At 40.7% G+C, this 22,097-nt stretch overlaps 1 protein-coding gene across 1 annotated transcript in view; it reads left to right on the top strand.

Moving 5' to 3' along the window:
• Positions 1-22,097, top strand: part of FREM1 (FRAS1 related extracellular matrix 1) — a 290,889-nt gene that overhangs the window by 240,606 nt on the left and 28,186 nt on the right. The window contains exons 33-35 of the mRNA XM_064579475.1: positions 6,371-6,785; positions 12,769-12,967; positions 13,700-13,844. Of these exons, the coding sequence (XP_064435545.1) occupies positions 6,371-6,785; positions 12,769-12,967; positions 13,700-13,844 (759 nt within the window). The remainder of the gene's footprint in view (positions 1-6,370; positions 6,786-12,768; positions 12,968-13,699; positions 13,845-22,097) is intronic.

Below are 22,097 nucleotides of genomic sequence, written 5' to 3'. Positions count from 1 at the left end.
TAGAGGGGAGAGGGAGAGAGAGAATCTTAAGCAGGCTTCATGCCCAGGGCGGAGCCCGACATGGGGCTTGACCCCACAACCCTGAGATCCTGACGTGAACCGAAACCAAGAGTTGGATGCTTAACTGACCAAGCCACCCAGGTGCCCCAAGAATTTTTTAAATATTTAGATCTTCAAGAGGGTTACTGGGAAGATTGATAAAAATACATTCTTGACTCTCACTCCAGGGAGGTGACATTGCTAAGTCCAGTCTTGGGCCAGAAATCTGTATTTTTCAAAGCTCTCCAGAGGATTCTGATGTAGTCAGGACTAGCAATCACTGGTCTGGTCCAGTCCATTGTTCCAAGTACATTCTATGGAGCTTTGAGGATTTACAGAAGCCGTCTTGGGGCCTCCCAGAGACAGAACATGAAGGAGTTGAATTGGTGAGGCTCTGGGACCCTCACCCTAGTTTATTGATAGAGCTTTGTTTTGGTTCTTTTATTATTTTTTAGTTTGTTTTCCACACTGGGCTCCTGGGCAGGATTTTCTTTTAGCAAAAAGGCTCTGGCTCTATTTCCCAAGGTGAGTAATTTGCACCACTGATGATACAAAGATGCAAAATGATGTGGGTTGATACAGGGAGAAAGCAATAAATGACAGGGAATCCAGGGTGAGAAACTAGTCCCTTGTAGTTCTGACAGTCCTCCTAATTGTTTCAAGAAAGAAGTCTCAGGCTGGGGCTCGTATGGTTTTAACAGCTCTTCAGTATTAACTGCTTTCCTTTTTAGCAGACAGTACTGGCCTTGGGTTCCAAGCCATTGGGCCACAATACCTAGCTAGAATTAAAAACACTGTTTTCTTGCATTTATTTTTGCAGTATTTATGGTGATTAGGTTTTTAATAGTAAACATTTTCAGCTTTTCTAGTTAAAAGATTGCCTCTTAAATACATTTATTTAAGTACAAGAGTGAGGTGACCTAAAGCAAAATAGTAATAAGAATAAAGGTCGTACAAGAAGATGGCAAAAATTATGAAGGTGTTTGAAGGACTCAAGACTAGGAAACAAGGGTCGAAAAACATTGATTTAGTCCCATCCCTTCATTTACGCATAGGAAACGTAGTATTGCTTGAAGGGCGCCTGGGTGGCTCAGTCGGTTAAGCGACTGCCTTCGGCTCAGGTCATGATCCTGGAGTCCCGGGATCGAGTCCCGCATCGGGCTCCCTGCTTGGCGGGGAGTCTGCTTCTCCCTCTGACCCTCCTCCCTCTCATGCTCTCTCTCTCTCTCTCTCAATAAATAAATAAAAATCTTAAAAAAAAAAAGGAAACCTAGTATTGCTTGAATACCTGCGATGCCTCAGGCAGTGTACTAGACTCCTTTTTGTCTATCATTTCCCTTAAGCCTTACGCCACTACCTTGAGAGAGATGATATGTTCCCACTTTATGCACGAGAAAACCAAGGTTCCAAGAGGCATTGAAAGTCATCTACATTGACGTAACTGAGTATCAGCTGCACTGGGGAGAAGATCTCATTTTTAAGAGATTTTTCCATTGTAGCAAAAATTCATGGAGAAAATGCACCTGTGTGAAGAAACCTCTCAGTGGGTCATTCTGATGTTTGGTGGGCAGTTTTACATGTTTATAATGGAAGAGCCTAACATCTGCCCAAGACCCTTGTTTTAATCTTGTCATTTCACTCCCCCAGTCATGGGCTGCTGTGTTGTTTGTCGAGCGGAGCTAAACCAAAGCTGAAAGTCGGTCTTAATGAATTAAGTGTGTGATCGTGGTGCTTTTTAAAAATTAAATATATGCAACCAATCTAATCACCCAAATTTATGTTGCTTGCTGTTAAATCTGGCAAGGAATTTGGCTGGGTAGAGGAGATAAATTCTGCGGCAGAGGATTTTTGCCCCCTTCTCTTTTTTAATGTAAGATATGGCAGCATTAATTAAACGGGGGAGTTTAATGGTCAGATTTTACCTTCTGCAAAAATATTTTGTGAATCCTAAATTTCCCCTGCATTGTTTGGTGCTGCTGGCCTGGAAGAAAGATTTGGCAGCACATTCGAGGACAGATGACACCAAGTAATTAGCAAGCTGACTTCAGCTGCTGCCAGCCGGGGACTAAAAGAACATGCTAATGTCCTCCATTTTGACATGCTGGCTGGACTTTGTTTTTTTTTTTTTTTCCTGAGGAACTGGCTCTATTTATGATTCCATTTTTATCTTTTAAATGCCATGACAGATGGCAGATTCTTCAGCCAACTCTATTGCCAGGAAATGCAGAAAGCCTGAAAGCACCATGGTAATGGTGAAATGAGACCAGGCAGGCACCCTAGACAAATCTGAGAGTCATTCCCCAAATTTCATGAGGACAGTGGTCAATCCTGGCTGTATCTCTTTTCAGGGGGAGCTTAATGAGGGAAATTAAACAAAAACGGATCCCCAGAAGAAGCTGCTACCTTGATACCACCAGCTTCTTAACCTTGGAATGGCACTGTTGTTTTAACACTTGAAAATAGATCTGGAAGGTTTCTTTGGGGGCAGCGGGGGAAAGCATTTGGAAGATCATCTGGTCAACCTTGGCAGACGCGAACAGCACTGACCTTGGTGCCCTTGTTCTGCTAGGCTTATTTTGACCGGGAAGCCAACCATGACCATTCACCCTGTCTCCCTCTGATAATGTTTCTCTGCCTGTGACTGGTTTGCATTGTTACTTGTGAAAGTGGAATGAGGTGTTTGATCCAGTCATGTTTAGAAATTTCATCCTTTTTACCACTGGCTTATTAGCTTTCGGTCAGCACAGGCAGCTGCCTCGGTGTCCCAGCTGGGAACACTGGCCTCAGTAAACATATTTCTTACTCTTATATGGTCCCTGGCTTCCCTTGCCCTCAGTCCCATCTGTCTGATGGCAGGCTGCCGATTTCCAACGTGGTCAGATCCCATCATCAGGCAGGGAGGAGTCTGAGACGGACAGCCTGAATCATAAGATAATTTTAGTGTCCTCACGCAGGTCATGCATTGGTAGATAATTATGGCTCTCCTGAGACTGAGCTTCGAGGCGTTTTCAGAATTCAGTCTCCATAGGGGAAAGTCGGAATGCCCCCCGTGACTCACTCAAGCACCCCTGAAGCTCCTTACTCCCGATCCCCATCTCTCTCCGCCTTTCCCCTTTCTTTTCCACCCATATTTGACATGCTTTTAATGGGGCACAAATTCTTTAATTTCCGTGAATCATACTAATACTAAAAATGCATTTCTTTTCACTTAAATTTGTGCTACTCTATAATAACAGCTGATTTAAAACTTTCCACAAGAGCACATTGTGAGATAGGGACCTGATAGAGAATAGAGAGCCAATTTGTTTGAAATGGGAGGCGTGGAACATGTTTCTGGAGGGGTGAAGTGGAGAAAAGAGAAATTGGAGACACCAAGGGAATGCCTAGTCTCCTTTTCTTTTACTTCGGGTTAGATGATAGGCTCCAGGGAAGGAGACCTGAAAAAGGAACAGGAAAACAACGGCATAAAAGCATAATTCCATGAAAAGCTCTCACCGAGAAATAGATCATGATTTTCATTTTAAAAATGCATATCACTTAACATTTGAAACTGCCAAAGTGACTAATAAGTACAAAGATGACGAACACACAGATACTTTTCTGGGTGCGTTTCTTCTTGCTTTTTCAAAAATAACTAATTTTGTAAACACTCATGATCCAGCAATGAAATTCTCCTGTTGGCTTCAAACATACTTAGTAAACGTTTAGCTTTACAAAAGAAAAGCTGATTGTTTTGTTTTAAGGAAACTATGTGATTTCACTCAGTGTACAATTTTAAAGTTAGTATCTTTGTTCAGATTGTAAAAATAATGCTGTGGAGAAAAAACCCCAGGTTATATTCTTTAGAAGTCAAGGTGTGTGAAATGTCAAAAATTTGCTTTATTTGAAATTTTCCACTTACTGAGTTCACTTAGCAAAAAGGAATAGATTCGTTTTTCCGTGCATCACATCGTATTTTTCCTTGTAGGCAGTCTTATCAACTAGATAATTAGAAAGCTCAAAAATTTTAGCTTAGCCTTCAAAGTGAAATCTTTGCTCAGCCAAACTCCTGTTCCTTTCCTTTCTGTTCAGCTGCTCCTTTCTCTGAGCCCTCTTCCTCAGGCAGGCTGGTTGACTGTTTGTGCTCATACAACCTGATTTCAAGCAAAGCATCAACTCTTAAACCCTGAAGGACAAGACACATTTTACAAAGAGTAAAGAACTTGTTAGTCAAATTTGTCAGATTAGTAAAATAAATATAAACCTCGTATCTTCTCTAGTTAAAAAGAAAAAAAAATCCGAAGAAAATTCTTCTATAATTTCAGGTTATATTCTACGAAAACATTTTTTTAGAGATTTTTTTTTTTACATCTGTGGAATATAAGAGTATCTCCTCCATGAATATTTCTAGCAACCACAGTACATGGAGAAAAACTAACAGATACAACTCCATGATTATTTCAAAGTTCACCTCTTTGGTCTACAGTGAATTTGTCGACTCCACATGGGAGTAGTGGTTTGCTAACGTTTTGGAGTTTCAGTAGTGCCTTTGGTTTGCTTAATTTCACGATACTCTCAATTGCCTTTCAAATCAAACTTACACATGGACATGTTCTAAAGATCATTTCGATTGGTTTTTGTGTTGACATTGGCAGTGGTGGGTGGGCTGGATTTAGTGATCAATAAAATCAAAAGCACATTATGGAATCACAAATCCAAGGGTGTGTGAGTACCTTGAGTTGGTATCATTTGAGCTCTCTCTTTATCATTCTTCAGTGGTGCTCAGGTACCACAAGTCTGTCTTTGTGGTTTGTTAAACTGGCCTGTATTAAAAACTCTGTAAGAGCAGGAGGTATGGGGTCCAGAAACCTAGTTCTAATCCCAGCTCTGTCTCCTGCCTGCCTTATGATCTCCCACTACGTTGTGTACCTTTCTGCCGTAAATTTTTTTTCTTTAAATTAGGTAAGTAATCCTTGTCTAGCGTAACTCCCATATATATTGTAAGGGGCAAATGTAGAAGCACAGGAAAAATATGAGATTAGAGCATCACATGATATTTTAAAGTTAGATGGTCCTTAGCAATCGTCTGGTCCAATCTTTTACTTTCCAGAAGGGTGAAAATGAGGCCCGGGGAGGGGAGATGAGTTAGGCATGATTACGTGGCTGAGTAAAGTGATTTGCTGTTAAGAAATTTACCACGAAGGGATGCCTGGGTGGCTCAGTCAATTAAGCGTCTGCCTTCGGTTCAGGTCATGATCCCAGGGTCCTGGGATCGAGTTCTGCATTGGGCTCCCTGCTCAGCGGGGAGTCTGATTCTCCCTCTCCTGCTCCCCCTGCTTGTGCTCTCTCTCTCTCTCAAATAAATAAATAAATAAATAAAATCTTTTTTAAAAGAAGGAATTTACCACAAAAATACATGAATAAAATGAAATAGCCAAAATCAGTCATTGGATTGGCCCCCAATTACCAGTCTTAAAAGCTTACCTTATTAAATGCCTACAAAGAAAATACAGTTGCAAAATTATAAGCATATAAAATGAATGTACTCTTCAAACTCATGCAAGGGCTCTACTTGTATGTGAAATTCCTATTTGGGGCAAGGGATTCTAAAAGCTGACGAGCCTGAGAAATCCCACGGGCAGAATTAGGCTGCTCCATCACATGAGTCTGCCGCCAGTGTCGAGAAAATACTTTTGGGCATAGAATGTTGTAGGTAATTGGTATGCTACCTAGTGACTGGTTTAACAGATAGACCAGTGTCCTTCTGAAGGATCTGCCCTTGGGTTTTCATTTGAGTCCCAGCACGACATGTCCTTAAGTAAAAGGTGTGTATTGTTATCATTTCATTCCAGTAGATGGTGACACAAGATTACATGCTGAAGGCTGCCCTTGCCTCTCTTTTTTTTTTTTTTGATGCTCTGTCAACATTTTATTTTTTTATTTATTTATTTTTTGTACTTTTTGTACTTTTTTTTTTTATTCTTATGTTAATCCCCATACATTACATCATTAGTTTTAGATGAAGTGTTCCATGATTCATTGTTTGTGCACAACACCCAGTGCTCCATGCAGAACGTGCCCTCCTAAATACCCATCACCAGGTTAACCCATCCCCCCACCCCCCTCCCCTCTAGAACCCTCAGTTTGTTTTTCAGAGTCCATCGTCTCTCATGGTTCGTCTCCCCCTCCGATTTCCCCCGCTTCATTCTTCCCCTCCCGCTACCTTCTTCTTCTTCTTCTTTTTTTTTTCTTAACATATATTGCATTATTTGTTTCAGAGGTACAGATCTGAGATTCAACAGTCTTGCACAATTCACAGTGCTTACCAGATGCCCTTGCCTCTCTTTGCCAGATTCCTCGTCAGCAATGGCCTGCAGACCAAACACGGGCTGTTTGAGATCACACTGGAGACTGTGGACAGAGCCTTACCTGTGGTGACCAGGAACAGGGGGCTGAGACTGGCCGAAGGCGCCACGGGCCTGCTTTCCCCTGACCTCCTCCAGCTGACCGACCCTGACACCCCAGCGGAGAAGCTCACCTTTGTGTTGGCCCAGCTCCCACAGCACGGCCAGCTTCACCTGCGGGGGACAGAGCTGCTTCGACACAACTTCACTCAGCGGGATGTGGACAGCAGGGATGTGGCCTACAGGCACCTGGGAGGGGACTCCCGGGTTGACTGCTTTACCTTTGTGGCCACAGATGGGACAAACCAAGGCTTTGTCGTGGCTGGGAGAGTGGGCCAAGAGCCTGTGTCGTTCACCATCCAGGCAAGTATGGCAAACTCACGGGTCATTGGCACAGATGTAGAGAAAACAACTTTTCTCTATTCCTTCCTTCTTCCTTTTTTTTTTTTTTAAAGATTTTATTTATTTATTTGTCAGAGAGAGAGCACAAGCAGGAGGAGTGGCAGGCAGAGGGAGAAGCAGGCTTCCCACGGAGCAGGGAGCCCGATGCGGGACTCGATCCCAGGACCCTGGGATCATGACCTGAGCCGGAGGCAGACGCTTAACCCACTGAGCCACCCAGGCGTCCCGACCTTCCTTCTTTCATTAAAATATGTGCTGTGCAGTGGGTCTACTGCATGCCAGGCATATTAATATGGACAAAATAATGCAAGGCATCAGACATATTCATATGGACAAGACAGATGCGGTGCCTGCATGCAGGCTATGAGCAAGAGTCCGTGGTAAGACAGAAAGAAGCAGAAAACATGGGCTTTGGAGTCAGACTTGACTAGGTTGGAATTTATTGACTAGGTCTGCCATTTATTAGCTGTATGACCTTAAGAGAGTCCTTTAACTCTTCTGATTCGACCTTTCCTCCTTTGAAAACCAGGCCTTCTAGCATTGTGGTGAGAATAAAATCAGATTAGATATGGTGGGCACTAGTATATGGCCTGAAATATATTAGATATTCAATATCTTGTCCCTACTGTTGTAATATCTAAGTGTACTATTATGACGCTGCCTGTTGGTTCTCATCATCTACCGGCATTTTAACGGTTTTCCATTGAACACATGAAAACGTACAAGGCAACATCAATATTACACGTGAAATGATGGGAAAGCAACTGTAGCAGCTACGAGTGTTGGAGCGTTAGCTGTGGGTCAGACCCACTTCATGTAAAGCTCATTTCTTTCTCAGGGAGTTTTATTATCCACATTTAATAGGTGTTCAGGAGTTCACAAGGTCAATAATGTGATGAAAACCATATAAAGACCCCCAGTCTTTCTGATCCGCAGTTCTGTGCCCTTCCTCTGGCACCGCTCTGCCACAGTTGTGCTGACTAGTAGGATGATTTGGGGAGGGCATAATGTGTTTTTCTTTTTTTAGTCAAAACACATCAAGCATGCTCTGTTTCTTACACCCTGAATCCACTCTCCTTCGATGTAGTTTATCCTGTTCTACCCACTTCTACCAACTGTAGAAGAGATAAATCTGCGGGCCACTGCAGGATACCTTCTGATTGTGTAAAATAATCATAATTTTCCCTTTCTCTTTAGTCTCTGTATTGGTCAGCGTTTTCCAGGGGAACAGCACAAATGGGATGTATATAGAAAAAGGAAAGGAAAAAGAGATTTATTTTCAGGAATTGGCTCACCATTGTAGGGTCTAACATGTCCAAAATCTGCAAGGCAGGCCAGCAGGATGGAAATCCCAGCAGGAATTGATGTTGCAAGTCTCAGTCCCAAAGGCAGTCTGGAGGCAGAATTGCTTCCTATCTAAGGGACCTCAGTCTTTGCTCTTAAGGTCTTCAACTGATTGGCCAAGGCCCACCCACATTATGGCGGGTAATCTGCATTACTCAAAGCCAACCGACTGAAATGTTAATCACAACTAAAAAATACCTCACAGCAACATCCAGCCTGCTGTTTGACCAAACAAGAAGCATCATAGCCAGCAAAGTTGATGCATAAAATGAACAATCACAGTCTCTATCTAAGGTGGGATCTGAGTAGAAAGGTGGGGAGTCATGGTAACATAGAGTGGATGCTGGATGAGTCTTTGGCTCTAGGAAGGCCCAGAAAAATGTCATAAAATTATGATGCACTGGGAGAAGAGAGAAGGTACTGATATCATTGACACAGTATTAAAGAAGTACTTTGTATGTTGTAAAATTATTTTTAATTATATGTTTTAATTGTTATTTGTCTCATCCCACTCTTCAATCTATTAATGTATTTTTTCCTGACTCCTCACTGCTCTCACTAGGTAGAGAAATGTCACTATACTGTCCAACAAGTAATACTTTTCTCAGTCTATTTGGCTGCAAATTTATAGGAGTTATACATTCTAGTACGGGCATAAGAGTTCCTTCCTACCCTGTAGAGTAGAGAAGGAAAAGAGAGTAGAATTTAGAAGTAGTATCAGCCTGGGTGAGCCTGGGTGGCTCAGTCGTTAAGCGTCTGCCTTCAGCTCAGGTCATGGTCCCAGGGTCCTGGGATCGAGCCCCGCATCGGGCTCCCTGCTCAGCGGGAAGCCTGCTTCTCCCTCTCCCACTCCCCCTGCTTGTATTCCCTCTCTCGCTGTGTCTCTCTGCCAAATAAAGAAATAAAATCTTAAAAAAAAAAAAAAAGAAGTATCAGAACTTAAATCAGGCCTGTCCCAACACCAACACTCATCTTACAGAGCACGGTTATTGTGAGAGAGTGATCTCTTGGGTAGTTGCAGAATTTACTGATAGGAAAGTGTTGGATATATGTTGTAAAGACTCTTTTTCATCCAAAGTACGAGGTATGTTTTGCCATACAATACAGTTATGTGTAGATAAGGAAAGCCTCAAACTTTCTCCCATAATTCCCCCCAATTTTCTGGTCTTTCAGAGCAGAGAGGTCAGGCAGTTTAGGAATTAAGTGGCGGATGCCCCTCAGTCTCTTGCCTTCAAGAGCTTCTTTGGTAAGACGATCTACTGTCCACCACTGAGTCACGAGTTTGTCCAAATAAATCTCCCAAGCGGGGGTGCACCACTCTTATGGTCCCATCCTGAGTGGAACCGAGGGCAAAGCTGCGGGACTTCACAAGGGTAAAACACAGCTGCGTTCTGCTGATACCAGCGTGCACAGCCTGACATCCATGTTGTAGGAAATCACGGCTGTCTGACCGGGACACTGCAGTCTTGCTGCAGTGAGTCTTGTACTCTTCTCTAAATGGGGATGGGGCTGGTGGTGAGGGAGGAAGGACCAGTGTCGCTGCTTTCTGTGGTTTGCGCGTGTCTGGGATGATTTTCAGTGAACCCAAGTTCTCAAAGGATGTAGCCTTTTTTCTTTAAAAAAAAAAAATGCCTTGGACTCCAATATTTTCAAATGCTTCTGATCTACTAAGCCAGAAGACCTATTTTTGAAGAAGTTTAATGAGACTAGGGGCAGGTGTGACCAAAGACACAATAGGAGACCATGTAACCAGAGTTTTTATTTTTTAAAATATATTAAATATACAATAAAAATTTTAATATAAAATATATATAAATTATATTTATATAAAGATTTAAATATAAACAAATTAAATATATATATAAAAATATATATATTTTAAAAAATATTTTTAAAACAAATGATCACAACAGCCATTTATTCCTTTTGTAGCACTTTTGATTTTAAGGAAAATACAACATAAAAAAAAAACCCACATCTGCATTCAGCTGGTTATAACATTGAGGATTTCTTTCATGGCTCTGAGTATTTTTATTTTTCTCACCTGCCATTCACCATCTCTCTTACTGGCCTACTGGCCATCATGGTTGAAGGGGCTTCTCCCCCAAAAGGCCATGATAACTATTTGACTCCCTGCCTCCCACCCAGTTGCATAGCTCTGAGGTTGTCATGCACACTTTTTAGGAGAAGAGAATGACTGTAACTTTTGAAAATTGTTGTTGCTTTTTTTTATTTGTAAAATAATTGTTTATTGTAAAGAATTCATAAGCTACAGAAAGGGACAAGAAAGAAAAATCCTTCATAATCATACCACTCAAAGATAACTACTTTTGGGGCACCTGAGTGGCTCAGTCAGTTAAGCGTCTGCTTTCGGCTCAGGTCACGATCCCCGGGGTCCTGGATTGAGCCCCCGAGTCAGGCTCCCTGCTCAGTGGAGAGTCTGCTTCTCTCTCTCCCTCTGCCCCTCCCCCTGCTTGTACTCTCTCTGGCTCTCTCTCAAATAAATAAAATTGTAAAAAGCAAAAAACAAACAAAACAAAGATAACTACTTTTGGTGGCTTCCTTTCATTCTTTTATGCTGTGCAATTAAAAAAAAAAGGGAGGATATTATATGTACTATCAAGCATATTGCCTGTTTCTACTCTTCATGATGTTATAAAAATTTCCTAATGTCATTAGATCTTTCTTGAAAACATAATTTTTAAAGGTTGAATAGCGTTCAGTGTCAGGTAGAGATGGTTTATAAATCCGCTGTTGGACTTATAGTTTTATGGATTTTTTTGTTAATTGCTATTATAAATTATATTTAATGAACATATATATGTATATATGTGTATATATATATGTATGTATACCCGCACACATCTTGTGTACATATCTATTTTTGCAGGACATACTCAAAAAAGTGGAAGTTTTGATCAGTGTATATATACATTATATACATATATATATATATATGCCAAATTTAAAATTTTCACTAATTTGCACCCCTCCAGCAAAAGATAAAAATGCCTGTGCCTCTAAACAGTTACCAAAATGATGTATGATTATTTTTGTAAGTAAAAAAAGAACCTTGCTAACCTGAGAGGGAAAAAAATATTTGGTTGTTAGAAAATTCCATATAGAAATACATAATGAAGCCTGATATTTCCCCCACCCCAAGACAACTGAACAGGTTTGTGTAAATGCTCCCAGAATTTTGTCTATGTCTGTATGAACATATAGATGAACAAAAATGGTACTATAGTCATCTCCTATTCTACAACTTACTGGGTTTTGTTGTTGTTGTTGTTGTTTTTACCAGTTCATACTCAGTTGTAGAAATTATTTATTTTCAGTTCCTCCTACCTCGGTATTTAAAATAGCTGAATAATAGTTTATTACATCATCCTATATATCATCCCATACAAGACTCTACAAGTCTTATCATGGCACTTACTCTTTACTTAGCTAGGGTGAACCGAGATTTACTACAGTATCATTCTGGGATAAATGAAGTTAAGAATTGAATGGTTAGGAGTAATAGGAATGGAGACCATGGTCCCATACTTGTTTTCCAGTATGAGTGGTGAACTGTGCTTCTCCATTCAAACCTGCTCCTTCCCTAACTTCCAACAGTCATTTGCAAGATGGACCGAGCTTCGTACCATACCTGAGTGAGGCCTTTTGCCGTGCTTGAGCCTCTGTGCCTCTTGCACTCATGAGCAGTTGCCCATCCACTCAGTATTTTTGCAAATTGAGTCTACCTGTTTAGTTACCTGGTTCTCATCCTCAGTGAATTAAATACACAAATGCCTATAAATAATCACTTTTCAATTTTTTCTTAAGTATCTCTGGGTTTTTTTGGTTTGTTTTGTTTTTAAGAGCGAGAGAGTGTGTGTGAGTGGGAGGGGAGGGACAGAGAGAGGGAGAGAAAGAATCTTAAGCAGGCTCCATGCTCAGTGTGGAGCCGACTCAGGGCTCGATCTCACAACTCTGAGATCAAGAGTTGGATGCTTAACCAGCTGAGCCACCCAGGCACCCCAGTGTTTCTGTTTTTTATCCAACATTTATGCCATTTGAGCAAAGACGTGCCCCCAAAACGTTCAATGCATTCGTGATGCATATCCTTATGTATATCTTTATAAGCTTATTTCTGTATATCACCAAATACTGGGAAAATGGAAGAATCCTCCTCTGGAGCTAATGTTAAGTTTGCAGTACAATTTTTGGGTCAATTTTAATGTATTCATTCAACAAGTATCCCTTGAGCTGCTCTTCCGGTTCAGGCGCTATGCCAGGTGCAGGGAATAAAGGGAGGGGTAGGGGTGGAGACATGATGTCTGCCATCAGGGAGATTATGTCCTAATAGGAGAGCCAGACAATGGACCATTAACAAAGCTGGGTCAAAGTTTACAATGGAAAGTTAGCCTTTGTTCCAGGCATTATGATATTTACTGAGGATACTGTGAACGAGCCAGCCTTTAGCAGAAATGAACAAATGAGGAGGGTAGGGAATCTGAAATTTGGGATAGATTATCATTGTTAACCATTAAGACCCTATATTGCTTGGAGATGAGAAACCTTTGTATAAGATTGTACATAATTATTGACTATCCAGGTTGACCAGTTGGACAAAACAGCCCCCTACATCACACACTTGAATTCCCCTTCTCAAGTGGGGCTCCTGAAAAATGGCTGTTACGGGATTTACCTCACTTCCCACGTGTTGAAGGCATCAGACCCTGACACCGATGATGATCTGATCATCTTTAAGATTTTACGAGGCCCCCAACATGGACATCTGGAGAACACAACAGGTACTGCCTTCCTTAATCCTTGTAATTGCTCATCTTAAAATACCCCATAGCTGGCAAAGCTAGAGAGTAATTTAATTAAGTGTAGGCCTATTTGGTAAACATTCCCCAGGGCTTACTGATAGGTGCAGTTTATAAATCAGTATTGGTGCTAAAGAGGGTTTGAGGCTGAGCTTTCCAAAATTCATCTTGAGTGGGAGAATCAAATACCGATACACAGCTGTTTATTGTTTACAATTCTTTTTAACATCCAGATTATAATATATTCAGAGGAACACACAGCGTCAGGACCCATTTCATACTTGTGACTAATTTTCTTTTTATCAGGAATTCTAAATGTTGTCAGTTCATTAACAAAAAAAAAAAAAATTGGGAGGGGTATAATGGTTTCTCCGGATTGTATATTATTTCTGCTTTATGAAGACAATGATCAAAATATGTCACTAAAAAGGATGGCACAGAATTAGAGATTTTATTACTGTATCTTCCTACTTTCCCTCTATTTTTATATTTTCTTTAAGGCACAATATTTCTGAGCCAAAGTAAATTTTAAAGCTAATTTAAGCTTATTGCATATGAGTTTTAAGATGCTTGCAATAATGTTAATTTCTTTAAAAATATATACTTCGGCTGTTTTTAAAGCTGTGCTTAAAATAAAATAGCCATATAATTTATCAGCTTTCGCTTAATATTTTGTTTGACTCCCCTTGAAATTCATTCCTTTCTTTCTTGTAGGTGAATTTATCCATGAGAAATTTATCCAAAAGGACTTAAACAGTAAGACCATTCTTTACATCATTAACCCATCTTTGGAAGTGAATTCAGATATCATGGAATTTCAAATCATGGACCCCACAGGGAACTCTGCGACTCCTCAAATGTAAATGATTTTGCTTATTTAGTGGTCTTATACATAATGTCCAGAATGTATCTGATTATGAATGTGAAATATTCTTTTCAAACAAAATCCAAAGATCAATTGGTAGGCCATTTTAGAAGCTCACATCGAATTTATTTTGGAGAAAGAGTTTTCTTTCTAATGTATGATAATGGGAAAGCCAGTAGCCTTATAGGGTATGGGAATATTAAAAAGTTAAGGTATAGAGTGCTGGATCACTCATATTACTCATGTAAATGCATATACTTTTGCACACAGAGCGGTTTCTGTCTTGATAATTCACTCACATCCAGGACTGAGCTTGCAGGCTCATGGACAAATCGTGCAGCAAGAGGTCACTCTAGGACTGTGTTAGTAACCAGTCTTTGAAAATACCTACAGCAGGAAGAATGGGGTAGTCAGGAAGGGTCCGCAAAACATCTCTTACCTCCAAAGAAACAAACAAACAAAAAAACCTCCCAAATGATTACTTGTGACTGCTTCTATAAATTAATAAACAGATCACAGGTAAGATGAAGACAGTGTAAGAGGGAAAATAGACTTGGAAAAATACTAAGGGACACTTCGAAATTGTATGAAATGTACAACAAGGGTAACATCCTCACAATGAACAAGATGAACCATCCTAATATTTCTGACTGGGCCCCTGTTCTAAATTTCTCTTGAATGTAGAGCTTTAATAACTTACCAGTTATCAGATAATCACAGAAATGTTAATCAGAGTCCGATTCTCCTTATGCTGTGTTTTTCTTTTAAAATTTGACACCCTTCCCAGTCCTCTCATAGAAAAGTTGCTCATTTATCCAAATTTCAGTGTTTGCTGTAACCTCGTAAAACCACACACCGTAAGCGGTACAGCCCCTTTCTGTACCTTTTATGACAGAATATGGACAAAGGAAGAAAACAAATTCACCTCTGTTCTCGCCATTCTTAGTTTTTCTGACCCTGAATTGTAGTTCCAACAATTGCCAGCAGAGGTCTCTATAGTCATTGTTAGAAAAATGTATCCTCAGCAAAATTCATTCCCGGAGTCCCGCCTCCATCTGCTCTGATAAAGGGTAGTACCTGGCTCAGATTCATAACATTCACAGATTTTTATTGAGTGGCTATCATATGCCAGGTTCACAGTACTAGATGCTGAGGAAATAGGCATGAATAAGGAAGACCTGGGCTTTGCCATTAAAATATAATCATGAGAGACGATGGACTCTGAAAAACAAACTGAGGGTTCTAGAGGGGAGGGGGGTGGGAGGATGGGTTAGCCTGGTGGTGGGTATTGAGGAGGGCACATTCTGCATGGAGCACAGGGTGTTATGCACAAACAATGAATCATGGAACACTTCATCTAAACTAATCTAAAACTAATGATGTAATGTAGGGGGATTAACATAAGAATAAAAAAAAGAAAAAATAATATAATCATGAGTTTATAAAATTAAAATGGAGGACCGCCACCCATTAAACTGATCTTGTCCAAGAGAAATGATTCCTTGGCCTTACTTTATAGAAAATTTCTTTATAGAAAATATATTACCAAATTGCAATTTCAGACGAGTGTCTTCCAGTTCTCAAGAAAATGAAAAAAAGTCCTGCTCCAAAATCATTAATAAATTGATTACATTTGCTTTTTAATAATTCAACTAAAGAACAGGACTATGGGCCGGACTTGTTGGTGACCTAACGCTCACCGCTGCGCCTCCACATGTGAACGTAGCTTGGCTGACAGGATTTTTTTTCTCCCGCAGTGGTGCTAGATCGATGCTACTTCAACTGCACACCCTTTTCATTCCTCACTGTTACAAAGGACATTGCTTTTGAAGACGATTTATGTTGTTAAGTAATTCTCAAATTCATAGGAGGGTCACAGAAGAATTTATAACCTTAATTGAGGCTCTTTTAAATAGACTCCTGCTTCTGTGATATCAATTTTCATGTACCTTGCTAAAGGGATTTCTAAATCAGCTTGAAATGATTGGAACCAACGGAACAAGATGATGCAAAACATGCCTGCCAGGGGTTAACCCAGAAGTCATTCGGATTTGATTCTGACATATAGTGTTTTCTTTAGAGGAGGAAGGGGAGATAGAAATTACTCAGCACTTCCCTTCATAATTTGTGAGTGGTGTAATTGTCCCTAACCTCATTTATAAATAGATGGTTTTTGGAGCAAGAAGCCCATTATTCCAGTACGAAACAATGTTGTGAATAGTCGTCTTTCCAAAACAGCCCACAAGAGCCTAGTTACATGCACAATATATATAACAGGTATTTGCAGTACAATTGTTTTCTACTCTGTTTCTTCCTTTCATTTTTTTTTTTTAAGATATTGTTTATTTATTTGAGAGCGAGAGAGCAAGTGAGAGCACAAGCAGGGGGAGGGAGAGAGGGAGAGGGAGAAGCAGACTCTCCACTGAGCAGGAGTCTGATGCACGGCTCGATCCCAGGATCCCGGAATCATGACCTGAGCTGAAGGAAGACGACTGAGCAAATGAGACACCCAGGCGCCCTCTACTCTGCTTCATTGCTCTTCTTTAATCATCACAACCACCAATCAGTTAGATACCATCATAATCCAGAGTTTATACATGAGAAAACTGAAACACGGAGATAGGAAGTGACTCATCTAGGCTCATGTAACTAATTAGTGAAGGAGCTGGGATTCAGGCCCGGGATGGGTGGCTCTCGAGTCCACGGTTTTCCTTATTGCACTAAAGAACTGGTTGCCCTCTCTTAACAAGTCAGCTAAACTGGCCTCCTGGGAAAGGAGCGGCAAACTTTATCTCCCTTCTTTCTCTCCAGTCATTGGCCACCTAGGCAGCAAAAAAGGAGGAATCCATACTCTTCAAGGACTTTATGTTTTAGGTTTTTTTTTAAAAAAGTAAGTTACAGCTATTAGTATGAATGTGTGCTCCATGTCCAACACACTGGGAATTATGGCATAGATAACAAACAAAAAGCCACTGGACTTAGAGTCAAAGAACAGGGTTCGAGCTTCAGGTCTGCCATTGACCTAGGTGATGGTGCAAGCCTTAGTTATCTCTTCTGTCAGATGAGGGCGATACCACAATTTGTTAAGAGAAACAAATGAGATAACACATGTGAGAGCATCTTGTACATTTAAAGTCTTTGACAAATGTAACTTGTGGTGGTGATTGCTGTTGTTCACTCATATGAGTACAAGACTGACTATTTGAAGAAGTGTCCTGGAGACATCCGGTGGCCCATCTCTAATTAGAAATCGATTCTGAGATGATTCACAAAGTAAACAGTCAATATGCTTCTTCATCAATAAGCTAAGTCTTGTGTAATTTTATGTTCTTGTTTGGCTTGGACAGGATGAATAGATTAATATTCCATTTATTTGGAGGGGTGAAAACCTTCTGTAATAAAGCTAAAGGGAACATTGGGTACAATCTGGAGCAGAAAGGAGGCTCTTTTAAAAACCAAGAGGGACCCATGTTCAGAATCTTGATTGCTAGTAAATTTTTGCTATTGCAACATTTCTATAGAATATTAAATCTGAAGGGCCAATAGATATTCCACAAGAAAAGGTGTTAGGAAATCGCGATTTAATCAAGTTGTTGCTAGCTAGCTAGCTTGCATGCTCTTTAACTACATCACATCCCAGAATCATGGAGATGCTCCTATGGGAATTTCTGCAACAGGGATATAGTATGTAGCATATCTCAACTTGATTTGACTATAGAACCACCACTACCCCACCCCAGACTCGCTCATGGAACAAATTGTTCATGGAATACATTTGGGAGACATTTTATCGTAAATAGAAATTATTTTATAACACGGAGATTCATGGAAATTTGCATAAAGATTTAGATTTGGCCAAGTGCCTAAATTCAGGCACTGTGCGAGGTGCTTTCACCTGTGTTGTCTAATTTAATCTGCAAAATACAATCCTCTGAGGGTGATAAGGAAATCAGGCTCAAAGCATTTAGGGAATTGGCCAGAAGTCACGAAAGGAGTAAACGGCAGAGCCGGAAGTGAACCCTGACCTCGAGACCTCCGAGTGAGCGCTCATCTTATTGGCTCGTGCCTTGGCGAGACCTCCGAGTGAGCGCTCATCTTATTGGCTCGTGCCTTGGCGAGACCTCCGAGTGAGCGCTCATCTTATTGGCTCGTGCCTTGGCGAGACCTCCGAGTGAGCGCTCATCTTATTGGCTCGTGCCTTGGCGTGACTCACTCACACGCCGGATCGGTTCTCTAGCCCCGCTCCCATCTCAAGATGGTCCGCAGAGCTCCCAAACTCGGCTACGTAGGACCCACACTGTTCAAAAAATGCCTTTGCAGACCACGGAATGCAGCCAGCTTCTGACCAAGGCAGTTTCTTCACGCATCTCCTGCATTGATCTCTTTCATGTCCTCACTGGGGACAAAAAGTGAACTTCAAAAGAAAAGTTGACCCGTGCTGAAATTCTCCATCGCTCTGGGTGGCTTCTCCAGCTGCTGCACGATTCCAAGGACTGATTCTTCTCCTCCCTCTGGCTCCCCTTATTCATTCCTGGCTTTGAAAGAGAAGGGACAAATAGAGATCAGACAGCAAAGGAATTTCTAACAGGCACACCCCGTGATGCTTTAGCAACTTTTATGAAACGCCTTCCAGGGGAAGAGGTTGAAACTCTCGGTGAGGTAAAGATTTCACGTTACCTGCAAGCCGGAAGTTGGAGTGTTTGTCTCCGGATGGATTGAAGAAAGCGCAGAAGAAGGAAAGGGAAATGGCGCTTATTAAGCACTCTATACATATAAATGAATTTTAATTTTCATCATTTGACATGAGTATAATTCTCACTTTAAAGCTAATGGAAACTGAGACCTCGGGAGACTGGGCAACTGACCAGAATCACACACTAATAGGTGGTTGCGAGATGTGTCCGACTGTAAAGCACTTGTTTTGGGTGCTTAGTGTGCTGGCTTCTGGCTAAACACTGTTTTCTCATTACCACAAGAGAAAGACAAAATGGGAAACACAGGTGTTCCTAGCATGAGATTATGGAGATTAATAACATCCTTTCTGAATTGATAAGTTGTAGAATACTCGGAACAATATTTTTTAGCCTTTCAATTTTCTTAAGTCATATGCTACTTGATTATACATGAAGATCTAGTTGGAGGAATAATTTAATCACGATTTTAGCTTTATAAAACCTTTCACTGAGAAACTCAAAATACTTAATGAGTATTCATTAAGGCTCATTTAAGCCCTTTGAAGTACAGACTCATCATTATTTACACTCTGGGAAGTGAGGAAACTGAGGCATAGAACAACTAAGTGCCTTTTTCACACACTCTTGTTAACCTAGATTAATGTCCCAAATCCCAAGCTGGGGTTTTAATCCCAAGTCTTTCAGTTAATTGTTTCTTCATATAAATGACTCAAGTAGCCACAAAATGAAATATCAGGAAAAAAAAAAAAATATATATATATATATATAAACATTTACAGCAACACTATTGACAGTTTGGGCCAGGTAATTCTTTGTCACGGGCTGGGGGTGAGCTGGGGCAGGCAGGGTGTCCTGTGCATTGCATACTGTTTACAGCATCCCTCGTCTCTACCCATGAAACGCCACTATCGCCCTCCTCCCAGCTGTGACAATCAAAGCTGTCCCTAGACATTGCCAAATGCTGAGAATCATGCACATACTCAGAAAATACCATGGGTTGTGTGTGAAGCAATCATGCTTTATGGTCCAATGCTCTTTTGTCAACACCATCCTTTCTCGATACTCTAATATAAAGTACAATCATAGCTAAAGAATCCAGAGTAAGGACTAGAAAGAACATGTGAGGATCATCTATCCTAGCATTTTTTCAAATTTTGTGAAATATGATGTTAATAGGGCCAGGGAGACGAAAGGTTTCGGTGATCAACTTAGCTTGGGAAACAGTGATTAAACAAGGTCCCTTCATTCATTGAACAAGTATCTATTGAGCACCTATTGTTTTCCAGCCAATCTCCAGGGGACTTGGGAATACATCAGTGAGCCAAAGGCCCCTGTTTACTTGGGAGCATACTTCATATCTAAATAAATTAAATAGTATGTTCTACATGATACTACTTTGGAAAATGAAAAAGTTGGTCAGGCTAAGGGGGATCACAGATGCTGGGCTTTAGGGATGGATTACAATTTTATTTTTTACTTTTTATTTTTTTTAAAGATCTCATTTCTTTTTTAGAGAGAGAGAGAGAGAAAGAGAGGGAGAGAGATCACAAGCGGGGAGGAGGGGGAGAGGGAGAAGCAGGCTCCCTGCTCGATGTGAGGCTTGATGTGGGGCTTGATGTGGGGCTCGATCCCAGGACCCTGGGGTCATGACCTGAGCCAAAGGCAGATGCTTAACTGACTGAGCCACCCAGGCATCCCTGGATTGCAATTTTAAATTGGTTATTTAAATGGCTTTTCTTATATTCATAGCAAAAGTTAGAGGAACGTCAACAAAAATGTTATCTAAGAATCAGCTGACTGTGAAATCTACAATAAAAGTGTAGTATATCTAATATTTCTACTTATAAATTATGTCCTATACATCCTTAAATCAGTATTAAACACACACACCTACACACACACACACACATATCTTCCCTCTGGAGAGTCCATTGTTAAAATATTTATAATCATATCACTGCTTATATGAATATATAAAATATAACAAGGCAATATGTAAATTTAAAATATGTGCTGAAGTTAAACAAAAGAAGAGACATTAAACGGAGACAGGAAACAAAACAAAGCAAGACAGTTTCCTTGTGCTGCACTTTGAGATCATTTTGTGCATGGCAGAGGGACCAGAAGCCTCGTGACTTCTAATCCGATTTAATCTCCACTGATCAATCCTATGTCTTCCATTCACAGTAGCGATTGTTGGGAATTCAAATTTAGTTTCCCCCTTAAATCAAATTTCCTGTTGTGATAAGTACCCTACAATCACTGAGGGAAATGTTTCTCAACTGAGGATAACTTACGCCTCAGGGACATTTGAAAATTTCGGGAAGCAGTTTTGACTGGAGGGGCTGATGTGACTGCATCTAGTGGGCAGAGGCCAGGGATGGTGCTAACCATCTTACAATGCACAGGACAGCTCAGCCACAAAGAACTATCTGGCCCCAAAGCCAATAGTGTCCAGGTTAGAAACCATGACCTGGGGCTTTAAGGAATTCTCACTTCTTGCTAAATGACTTGAAATGATCGCCATATGTGTTTCACATAAAGTGTGTCCATAAACTTCATTTCTGACCTTAGATTGAGATTTGCCCAATGGCACTAGGACAAGGGAGGGATCGTTAAAATGTGAAGATTCAACCCAAGCCTTGTCTGCATGACCCCTACACATCCAGAGCTTTCCAAATTTCTCTCATGGGCTCCTGCATCTGGTTGTCTACATGATGCCCAGCATGCAGTTGTGTGACCTCTTGCAGGTGGAATTTCTCTTTTCCCTCAGGTGTTTGCGTAGAATTTAAGCAACAAGTCTCAGCAATAGAAAGATCTCAAATTCAGTACTGCAAAAACCAAACACATTCAAAACACGTCTGATACCTACCCTATGGAAGTGCATGTGCTTCGTGATTTAGATGTTTTTCTAGAAAGTATATAGCATGGCTTAATTTCGTGGTTTTTCAATAGATCTTTATTATTTGTAGTGAGGAGTTTTAAGAAAAGAAACTACAACATTGTGTAATGACAACCTTACCCTGTAAGCAGTATGCAGCATTCTAATCATGCATCAGGGAAATGCACGCACTTTCCCAAACACCAAAGCCCTTTATGCTTTGAAGCTGAACAGCACTCTGCGTGGTCCCTTTATGGATCTAGATCAGCAATCAAATTGCATTTAGCTTTAGGCCTTGAGGTCACCTGGATCTGCAGAGTGACGTTGATGAATTTTTGCTTGTCATAGTTCCCATTAGCAGCGGATGGATGGATGGATTCTCAGAAGATTGGACATTGAAACCAATTTAAACCTTATTGAGACTTAGGTGAAATCCACCCATCTTTATTTCACTCATTCCCACTGCTCTTCTGCCTTCCTGTTTCATTTTTCTGTCCTTTGCCCCAATCCATCTTGTTGATTTTTTTCCCCCTTCTCACTTAGTGGGGTCCTTTAGGAATTCTTTGCCACATGTTATTTTTATTGGTATTTATAATAGCCTCGGTTGTGTGTTATCTTGGGATTCTTTAAGCATAGCCATTTATTTCTTTATTTCTTGACTGCTCCATGCCA

The sequence above is a fragment of the Mirounga angustirostris genome, unplaced genomic scaffold, assembly GCF_029215605.1.
Source record: "Mirounga angustirostris isolate CCGP_5_RB_7025 unplaced genomic scaffold, mMirAng1.0.hap1 SCAF_15, whole genome shotgun sequence".
NCBI lineage: Eukaryota > Metazoa > Chordata > Mammalia > Carnivora > Phocidae > Mirounga > Mirounga angustirostris.
This window is presented reverse-complemented; position numbering and strand designations above follow the sequence as displayed.